Source organism: Elephantulus edwardii, unplaced genomic scaffold, assembly GCF_000299155.1.
Source record: "Elephantulus edwardii isolate Elephantulus edwardi_28Jun2011 unplaced genomic scaffold, EleEdw1.0 scaffold00066, whole genome shotgun sequence".
Taxonomy (NCBI): Eukaryota; Metazoa; Chordata; class Mammalia; order Macroscelidea; family Macroscelididae; genus Elephantulus; species Elephantulus edwardii.
Window position 1 is genome coordinate 2659287 of NW_006399816.1, and position 10736 is coordinate 2670022.

Here is a 10736-nt window from a genome sequence, read left to right on the forward strand (position 1 = left end):
ATAGACAGAAAGAAAACGGGCTCATGCTCCTTTTGGTTCTGAAAACACAGCTAAGAGAGTGCAATCTCGTACAATCCTTGGTTCTGCACCCAGCAGTGCCCAGGTTAATCTGGGAGAGTGGGAGCGGTTTGGGACTTTCCCGCCTTTGGCATTCATTGATCCTGCAGGCGTGCTCTGTGTGTGTGTTGAGGGTAGAGGTACGAGGTACAGGATAGGATCCTCCACTCCCAGTGGAGGGGAATGGTCTGAACCCCCTCGGAAGGCATGGCTAGGAGCGGGGAAACAACACCTTTCTTGTCCCTATAACAGATCTCCCTTGATTTTTTTTTTAAATGGATACTTTCAAGCATAATGAAAAAGGAAAGAAAACAGTATTATGATTCCCACGGGCCCCAGGGCCCGGTTTCCACAATTATCCATTCCTGGCCATTTTGTTTCATGGAGTCCTCTCCTATCTCACTATAAAGCAGGATGTGGGTGGCCCGGGGATGGCAGAGGGCGCGGACAGGGCGGCTGTGAGGGGCTGGAGAAGGCTGAAGCGCCGAGAAGCACAGTGCAGGCGCAGCCAAGCAGGGAGCGGGGATCCCGTGGGGCCCGAACTGCGGGGGGCGGGGGCGGGGCCGGGGGCGGGGCGGGCGCCCGCCGGGTGACTCAAGGAGCGCGGGGCTGGGCGCGGAGGGCCAGTCTCCGCCTTGCAGCTCCGGTGCCCGCCGCGCTGCCGCTGTCTCTGCGTGAGCCTCCCTTCCTGCCGTGATCGCCACCATGCCCAACTTCGCCGGCACCTGGAAGATGCGCAGCAGTGAGAATTTCGATGAGCTACTCAAGGCATTGGGTAAGTTGGCACCGGTGGAGCGCTCCGACGCGAGGAAGTGGCCTGTGCCCGGGGCCAGGAGGGTGTGGTTGTTGGGGAACAGTCATAGGAAGGATTTTCTACAGCGATAGCTAGATGGGGCGCACTCCAAGGCGAGATCCATGCGCTAGGCGAACGCTGAGTGCTAGGTCCTTCCCCGACGGTTTAGCTTTTATGCAGCGCCAGATCGTTGTGAGGACAGATTAGCAGAATCTGAGGAAGCTCAAGGACTCTAAATCTGGAGACCTCATTAGAGATTGAATTCTGCCTTGAATTCTCTATGTAATTCAGGGAAAGTCGCTTATCCTCTCTGAACCCCAGTTTCCTATTTCAAAAATCAGGGAGAGGGCAAAAAGGAGTTGTTCCGTTTTGACATCCCGGGGTTTGGTAAAGTCTGCCCAAGGCCTTGTGAACGTGCCTGTGCTCACTCGCCTGTCCCTGAGCAGGTGTGAACGCCATGCTGAGGAAGGTGGCGGTGGCGGCTGCGTCCAAGCCGCACGTGGAGATCCGCCAGGACGGGGATCAGTTCTACATTAAGACGTCCACCACCGTGCGCACCACCGAGATCAACTTCAAGGTCGGAGAAGGCTTCGAGGAGGAGACGGTGGATGGACGCAAGTGCAGGGTGAGGCCCCGAGCACGGACAGCGTTACCGAGGCTCCGCTTTCTGCCCTCTACGAGTTGCAATCCCTGCTCCTTTGCAGCAACCGGGTGAAGCTGTAAATTGTTCTTTGCAGGCGGCGGCGCGCTTTCCTTGCAGGGTGCGCGTGCCGCTGTGTGCAGACGGTTTTGTGCAAAACAGCCCAGAGTGGCCTGGTGGGCTCTAGAGAAAGTCCTAACCAAACTCGTGTCTAAACTGCCTCGCGTAGCGCTAACTGCTAAACTCAAAGCGTGGTCTGTGGATCGCGCTGTGAACCCAGCTTGTGCTGCGCGCCCTCGGCGCTAGCAAGGACAGCTAGGGAGGAGGAACTGCAGGGGCTGCTGGGTTCCCAGGCTGCGGTGCTGTCACGTTTCCTGTCGCAGGTGGAGCAGCAGCTCCGGTGTCCCGCCCCACCGGGTGAGAGGGCCTCCTGGGAATACTCAGGATCCAGTTTCGGCAGTCCCAATGGCCCCAGCACCTCTCACTATTAGCTCTCAACCTGGTTCCTTAAAGGAACGTCGAGATCTTTTCAAATGTGAAGCAAAAATAGACTAAATAATGCCCCCTAGTTCTCAGAGGCAAGAGTTTTGTATTTCTTTGTATATTTGGCTCCAGGGATGAACAAATAGTCTGGAGCAAGGGATTGCACGTTCTTTTTTTTGGCATGAGCAAAAACTGGATTTGCTTGAGTCCTGAATTTGCAGGACAGATGGAAAAATTATCACTGCTGCTACCACTTGTTCAAAAAGTGGTAGAACATGTCTTCCTTAATTTTGCCAGTTTTTTTTTTAAAAAAAAAGAAATAATAACATCCCAGAGAGTGTGAAATGGTGTGTTTTTTGGTTTTTGGTTTTTTGGGGTGGTTTTTTTTTTTTCACCTTTCCTGAGTGTAATCTGCCTTAACTACAGATAGGGAATCTCTGGCTGGCCACTAGGCTTAGGAGAAGGACACAGAGAGAAAGCTCCCCTGGCGATGTCCTAAAACATGTGGTAATATTTGGCTATCAGAAGGGACAAACAGAAAATGATGTCCAGGCTTAGAAGGTGGTGGAGTCTGAGGTCCAAGTTACTGCATTGTTTGCAAAAACCAAAACACAGGACCACATAGTTAAACTGAGCCTTCAAATGGATCCACTCCTCCCTAGGGGTCTAAGGGGAAAGCTTTGGCAATAGGTAGGGGTCTCCCTGGAGGCATCTGCTACTTCCAGGAAGGGAGAATCTGATTTCAAAAAGAGAGCAAGCACAGTTTCACAGGGAAGCCTAGAGAACTGAACATTTTTAAATCCACCTCCATGCCCTCAGCCCCATCCACTTACCCTGCCTGATGAGCAACTCACCTTGTCTTAGTTATAAAGCAATTATGTGCATGTTAGTACTGGACCATTCAGTTTGATTGTTGCAAGGTGCTGCTCTGTGCAAAACTGGAAGAAAACCACAGGTAATCCCTTCTATTATTTCCCACCTCCCAGAATGACCTTTCAGATCAGTTTGATTATTTTTCCCCCTGCCCCCCCCCCAGGCCCCTGGAGGGAGAAACCTGGAAAGTGGTAGCATTTTTCTCTTCAGAGCCAAAGGTACTTAGGTTTGTCAGAGCAGGCTGTGGCCTGTGTTGGCTGAATGCAAACAGAAAAGAAGGCATTTTCCCGAAACAGCACCCAATGTGGTATCTTAACTGTTGTAAAATTTTGTAGTTCTGATGTGTGAAAGCTCTTGCCTTAAGAATCACTTGATTAATTTTAAGAGAAATGAATTATTGCATGCTCTAAATTTTATTCTTGGATATATAAAGCATATTAAAGGCTTTGCTTCTTTGTGGAGTTTGTATATACACAAGATATTGGTTTTCCCCCATAAAATTGGTGACCAGCTCTGAATTTGGACATTATAAAACTTAACAGATTCTGTGCCCCGCTGACTGGGACCATGTGTTGCTTCTCTGCACAGCAATTACTTTCAGGGTGCCCATTGTTGTCTCTACTCCCGCTGTGGAGACTGTAATTAATGTCACTAATGGTTTTCCTGCCCACAGAGTTTAGCCACTTGGGAGAATGAGAACAAGATTCACTGCACACAAACGCTCCTGGAAGGGGACGGTCCCAAAACCTACTGGACCCGTGAGCTGGCCAACAACGAGCTCATCCTGGTGAGAGCCCTTTGACCCTGAAGCAAGCCCCCGATTTTCCAGAAGGTGCCACTAATGCTGCAATCAAGCGTGTGATCTTTGTTTCCCTAGTCATTCCTACACATCATTGAATCTGGGTTAAAATTTGAACAGAAAACCAGAAAGGGCCTTGTAGGTCAGAAATGAAGACAGAGAAAGGACTACATACAGAGGCTAGTGTGCTTGCCACAATCCAAATAGATACATCCCAGTGGTGACTTCCTTTAAGCAAACCTTTCCGCCATTTGGGCTTAGAATGCCTGGACTACGTGGGGTCTCAGAATTCACACTACAGAAGAGATATTTTCCCTCTTCTAGTTCCTCATTTTGCTGGCTGGGAAAGGTTTCAGAAATTTCAGCACATCAACACTGTGAGCCTTTTGAGAACATGGTCTTAACCATCTCCGGTGGCCTTCTAAACCTAGTGAACTGCTAACCTAGGAAGTGTCTGAGAATAACACAGGGGAGGTGGGAAGCCTTCAAAAGTGGAAGGTATCAGCTCTAATGTAAAGATTTAAACATTTTAGATGCCCCTAGGCAAACAGTAGCTCCTGCTAAAGTCAAGTTAAAAACCATGGTAATGGTTCAAAACCACTAGCTGTTGGAAAGAAGAAAGATGGGCAGTATCACCACCCCATGAGGATTTATAGACCTGGAAACCAGATAAAGGGTCACTACAAGTCAGAGTAGTGTCACAGATGTGGAGAGTTTGGGATTTTAGCCCCAAAAGAGCCCTGGTGGTATTATCTTGGAATGCCTAGTTCCTCCAGCTGCTCCATTGGAAAGCAATGAAGCCAAAGACTTCCAGCTAGAAAAGATCAATGGAGGTTCCCGTGAGTCAGAATCAACTTGATGGCAGTGGGGTTTTGGTTTTGATCATTCAACTCCTAAAAAGTGTAGCCAGAGTGTTCCTTGGAGACAAGGATGGTGATGCATTGTCTCACATACTTTGGGCAGGTTGCTAAGAGAGGGTCTTCCTTGGAAAGGGACATGATGATTGGAAAGGGAGAAGGTCAGCAAAAGAGAAGAAGACCTTCAACCCGATGGATTGACACAGTGACTTGCAGCAATGGGCTCAGGTGTGTCAGAGATGACGAGGCTGGTACAGGAGAGGGCAGATCTGTTGTGCATAGGGTCGCTATGAGTCGTACTTGACTAGATGGCATCTAACAACAACTCTGCTACACATAGGCTCACCATCAGTCAGGATCGATTCAAAGACCACTCGCTGGGTTTGGGGAGTTTAATCATTCCTTTTAGGAATAAGGGGGAAAGACATTCCCCAGATCACTCTCCCTTTGCCTTTCAGAAGGTCCCCTGGTGGTTAGTAGTCAAAGCCCTTGACTGCTTGTTCTGCAGGTGAAAGATCTGACAGTTTGCTTCTGAATGATTTACAGCTTTGGAAACTGCAGGGGCAGTTTTACTCTGCCCTATAGGGCAGTAAAGAGGGCTCTGCTGGCCTAGTGGGTAGGGAGTTGCCTCGTCAAACTAAAGACAAGTGGTTCAAATCCACCAATAAGGGAGAAAAATGGGACATCTCCTACCTGTGCGATTTATAGTCTTTGAAAAACCTACTGGTGGGAAAGAGTTAAGTCAGTTCCAACTCAACACCAAAGAGTTGGTTTTGTTGTTTGGGTGTTGTTGGGGGTTTTTTTGTTTGTTTTTAAATAGAGCTCCTATAAGATGGGATCAATGTAAAGGCAGTGGATTTGTCATTAAGAGCAGGCCAAATTTACCTCTCAGACTAAGAAAATTTGTTGTGAAAAACCAAGAAATTACATCCTTTGTTCTCCATTAGACACCTTGTTAACGTTTCCCCTTTAAGCCTGCCAGCCTGTCGCATCTTAGTGAATACTCACACTGAAATAGAGATAAGAGGCCTGAGGTTTTGTAGGAAAGAATTCTCTGTGGGATCTGAACCTAGCCTGTCCTTTCCCAAACTTTCCCCCTCTGCAGTAAAATGAGGGGGTTGAGTTAACGCCTGATCCTCAACGTCCCTCTGAGCCCTGAAATTACATGTTTATTCTGCAAAAACAAAACCCATTACCATTGAGTCAATTGCAACTCAGCCACTCAGAATATGAATTATTCTGCAAGAAGCCCCTAAATTGAGCTGTGTCTGTTACCGTAACTGGGGCTGCTTGATTTCTCGCTCCTCTCGTTCTTGCCTGGAATGATTTAACGTGCTTTCTCCTTCCGCAGAGAAAGGACTGGCGTAATTTGCAACCTGGTTACCATCCTTTCCAGAGGAGAAATAGTTGAGGGGGGTGGGAGAGCAATTTGAGGCTGAGACGTGGAAATTTAGGAGAAAAAGGCGCATATGGTTCACTGTCTCCAGAGACGGCAAAAAGGGAGATGGTTTTTGAAGTTCTTGAGTGTAATGGAGGAATTTTAGTAAGATCAGTTCGCTCTGTGAGAAAGTGTGTGATTTTATTAACCTCTTTAGTACCCCAGCGCCGAAGTCATAGGCCAATTTCTGCTAGAAGAACTCAGCCACGTCCAAATCTCCCTCCCCCTCCAGCTACAGTTCCACCCGAACATCTTTCCCTGGCTCAGAGTGTGTATACGAGCCTCAAAGGGAGCATTAATTCTTGACATTTGGAATCTGAAATGCAGGCTTTTGTTTCAAGGATTATTGTCATTAATAAATCCAGAATTTAGGGAGATGCTATCTCCATATAACAAGAGGCAAATTAACCTCGTTAAGTTGAAATAAATTCTCCCTGCGCCAAGAGTAAATTGCCTCTGGGCTCTAAGTTGCCTTCCTTTGAAAACTGAGCCTACTCCCTCAAACCTCTCTGGAACAGTCTAAAGAGTTTCCTGCGGTAGATTCTATATGTGCATCATTAGCAGGGAACCTGTGAGACACAGCTTTTAAGATTTCAAGCATTCACCAAAACGCTGGAGGTTCAAGCCCTGAGAAGTGACTCAGGGAGAGAGACCTCGAAATCTGGTGCTATAAAAATTACAGCCTAGAAAACGGGATAGGGCAGTTGGGCTCTGTAACGTGGGGTCTCTATGAGCTGAAATCAGCTCCATGGTAGCTAATAATGACGATATGCATTGTTTCCAGGTGCGGTGAACCTATTTGCTTGCCTGGATAAAGTATTAGATAGCTATTATGGTAAAAGGTGGATTGACACCGTGACTGTAGCAATGGGCTTGAGCGTATCAAGATCATGAGGATGGTACAGGATAGGGCAGGGTTTAGATCTGTTTCATAGGGTTGCTTGTGAGTCATAATCGAGTTGAAGGCACTTAACAATAACAACAACAACAACATGGTGGCTACAGATGGGAAAAGAGTCCCAAACTTTAGCATTCCATCTGTACTCCACATAGCATTCTCCATGGCTCTGGAACTCAAAGATTATTGAAAACTGACATGATTCTGGGTCTAGAAATCTGAGAGGTGATATACACAGTACAACAACCATCATCACTTCATCCCCTCCGACCTCCCCCGAACACAGAGTCATCTGTATTTCTCACTAGCAGCAGAAAAGGTGTGTAGAAACAGGTGCAATTTCCTCAGTTTGCGTAGAAGTTCCCTAGCTCGAAAAGAAGCTGGTAGTAAACATTTGCTTCCTCAATAATTATGGATGACTCGAAGTACTTCCTTGAAACACGAGTGTTGGAAAAACATCCTAGCAAATGCTCTCTGAGAACATCTCATAACCAACAGAGAGTTCCAGGGGTCAGGATCTGAAGATCCTAGGGCACACAGCTCTCAGCCCATTGGTTTTAGACTCTCTTGAATCTCTAGCTAGCTGGAGGGTGGGAAAAATAAGGATACTCCTCCCCACCCTTTTGCATAAAAATGTATACCTGCAAACAAATATATTCACATCAGATTTATAGGCTGGGAATTGATGATTTTTTTTAGGGAGTCGAGTTAACACATGCTAGTTTTCCTTGTTCCAGCTACCAATGAGAAGCAAGTGTGTCAGTAATAGCTAGATTTTTGAAGAGATGAGACCCTTACCTATGGACCAGATCATTTCAGGAGCCAGCAGGAAAACATCCTCCTCTATCACTGCAATGAAGCATGCCTCCTCCCCCTAGTGAGGTGTCCATTCTCACCTTCCCCACAGCTGACAAACAAACCTATAGAATGTTCCCTGAAAAGAACCTTTGTGATCATCTCGTTCAAGTCCACGCTTCCCCAAAACTCCTTCTATTCCCAACAGGCCATGAGAATACTTACCCTGCTAGTGCAGCAGTTAAGTGCTCAGCTGCTAACCAAAAGGTTGATGGTTCAAAGCCACCCAGTGACGCCGGGGGAGAAAGACCTAAACAGCTACTCTTATAAACAGTACAGCCTAGAAAACTCTATGGGACACTTCTACTCTGTCACATGGGATTACTGTGAGTCAAAATCAACTCAATGGCACCTAAAAACATCATCTCTTGTGGACTAAAGAGCTTGGTCTAAGGCCAATGCTTTGCTTTTGCAGCTGAGACCAATTTTCTGGGCTTGCAGGTGATTTGATTATTTCCTAAACAAGGTCTGAGGCTGTCTCCAGCCTGGACAGCTGCTTCCTGGAAAGCAGCTCTGTCCCTTCTCTCCAGCAATCTCACTGCCTGGTGAGCTCTGGACAAAGTGACTCCAGCAGCCCAAGCCCCTTGCATTCTTGAATTCATTTGAAGAGAGACAGACCACTTTCAGAAATGTCCGATGTGACATTCTTCTGCTTTCACATTTAATTTCAAAACCAAAGACAGGCGACCAGCATCTCTGACATCAGACTTCACAAGTTCCAGAAGCAAAGGAAAATGGCATCTAGCATAAGTCTATACCCCTGCTGCTTCTCTCTGCCAATATGGAACTTAAGAGGAAAAAAACTACAATCTTGTGCTTGGCGTGAGTGAGCAGCGCTAAGTTGAATGTCTTTGACAAAAAGACAAATTTATAACAGGGCAGGAAACAAGCTTATTTGCGATATGCTTTAAACGTTTTCACACTGGCATCTGCACTGATTGGTTTTCCTTTTCCTCTCCTCTGCAGACATTCGGCGCTGATGATGTGGTCTGCACAAGGATTTATGTTCGAGAGTGAACGCGGCTGGCTTGCCCCCACACTGGACATGGGATGTGTGTTCCCCCAAGAATATGTCCTACGCCTGACCTGCTGGTCATCATTAGATGATCCCTGGTTCTTCCTCTGATTATGTTGTAGTGTTCCTCATCCCCAGACCTTCATGCCCTTCCTGTCCTTGGTGTTCTGTAGTTTGGCACTTGCATGATTTCATCAGTCATTAAAGTGAATGGACACATCTCAAGGCTCCTTTCTTTATTGGGGGGTCCTTTGAGCTTACTTTGTCCCTGCTATCCTGAGTCCTATGTTGGTCATTGTAACACTTTCACCTCCAACTGCTGACCTCGATGTGCTACTTTCAGCCTGAGTCAGGGATTGTAAACTGGGTTCCCTCAGACTGGATGCAGACCAAAGTACCAGGTGTATTTGGGTCCCAGTGTTAATAATTTTAAACCAGTCAGTTTGTATATGGATATTCTCAAAAGGAAAGAGGGGATGTTCAAAAGGGCCAAGGAGTGCACTTAATAAGGGATTATGTATACTGTTAGGGAGCTTGGGTAAGGAGGTGGTACGCATACTGGTAAGGAGTTGTACTGCAAACCCATAGGCACATGGTTTGAATCCAACCTCTCTACAGGGAGAAAGATGGGCAAATTCCCATGTAGTTTAAAGCCTCTGAAAAAACTGCTGGCTGGAGGGTCAGCTATGAGTCGGTTACAACTGGACAGTACATAACAACAGTGTACACCAGGATGAAAGCAACAAACAAAGACTGGTAAGGCAACCAGAGACTAGAAAAAGGGAAACCATTAGCACTCTGAGGACTGCAGACAGACTGGAAAGCAGGGTCACCAGAACGAAAGAGCTGAAGCCTTGGTCCAGCGCCAGGCTGCTGGAGTTGTGACAATGCACAGAGGAACACAGTCTGTGCCAAAACCATATTCCCAGCTGGCACATGTGGATTGGATGTAGCCTTAGCACAGGGGGTATAAATTCCCTGACTTCTCAACTTTCAATCACTCATCTACCTATTCTGTTATCAGCCAAATCCAACCGAAAGGAGGGAAAGGGAGTTGAGGGGCAGGGGCGTGCTGTCCCCCAGGGCAGGGTGGACACTGGATCTGAATACACAAATGCGCATTAACACTCACAGTTGCCAACTTTACAATTTGAAAACCATTTGTTCTAAACTAGATGTGGTGTTGGTTGCCAAATTCTAGGAACATTCAGAAAACCACTGGATTGCATGCTTTAAATGGGCGAATTGTATGTTAATTATGTCTCAATAGTTGTAATTTTTAAACAATAAAGGCATATAAGAAGCAGCCAGCTGAAATGCTGGAAAAGCTTGCAGTCCCAAAGGAAGAGCTGCAGGGCCTGAGCCACAGGACAGGTCTCTGGGCTCCAGTCCCCTGGAATCCTGTCTATCTCTTGCTCCATCTTGACTTATTTACATATTTGTCTTGGCTCATGGGACCACCACTGTGCTAATCACAGCATATGAAGGAGCAGAGCTCAATGCTTAGACAGGCCTGGATGGCCTTTCCTAATGTGAGGGGCTGAGTTTATTGGTTGTTATTAATGTGCCTTTGGGTTGGGTTTGACTCATAGCAACCCAGAACAACAGCTTTGAACCCTGCCCTATCTTGAGCCAATCTCACCATCTCTGACACACCTGACCCCATTACCACAACTACTGGGTCAGTTGATCTCATCCAGGGCCTTCCTCTCTTGCACTGACCTTCTCACCTTCCAAACATGGTGTCATTCTCCAAGCACTGGTCCCTCCTGACAATATGCCCAAAATATATGAATGAGATTTTAAAAATCTTTTTCTTAGCCGTACATGTTCATATCCTTGAAGATGTATCGTGGGGAGGTTGCAACCTAGAAGACACAAATTTAACTAACAAGTTATAAGTACATGAGTCAAAAATTATGGAAAAGTAAAAGAAAAGATTCTTTCATTGTTTTACAAACCCTTCCCCAGGTCCCCTCCACCATGGAGCCATCACTCTAGACTCCTGTGATGACAGAAATACCTAGT

At 46.8% G+C, this 10736-nt stretch overlaps 1 protein-coding gene across 1 annotated transcript; it reads left to right on the plus strand.

Annotated features, from left to right (window-relative positions):
- The first annotated feature begins 653 nt into the window (after positions 1-653).
- Positions 654-8710, plus strand: CRABP1 (cellular retinoic acid binding protein 1). Its single transcript, XM_006888266.1, has 4 exons — positions 654-832; positions 1297-1475; positions 3520-3633; positions 8660-8710. The coding sequence occupies exons 1-4, from the start codon at positions 763-765 to the stop codon at positions 8708-8710; spliced, it is 414 nt and encodes a 137-aa protein (XP_006888328.1). The 5' UTR covers positions 654-762.
- The last annotated feature ends 2026 nt before the right edge of the window (positions 8711-10736 follow it).

Excerpts from the sequence above, each read along its gene's own strand:
- CRABP1 (XM_006888266.1), top strand. The coding sequence starts at position 763 with ATGCCCAACTTCGCCGGCACCTGGAAGATGCGCAGCAGTGAGAATTTC. Across the intron at positions 833-1,296 it reads TGAGCTACTCAAGGCATTGG|GTGTGAACGCCATGCTGAGG; the intron begins GTAAGTTGGCAC and ends GTCCCTGAGCAG. Across the intron at positions 1,476-3,519 it reads TGGATGGACGCAAGTGCAGG|AGTTTAGCCACTTGGGAGAA; the intron begins GTGAGGCCCCGA and ends TCCTGCCCACAG.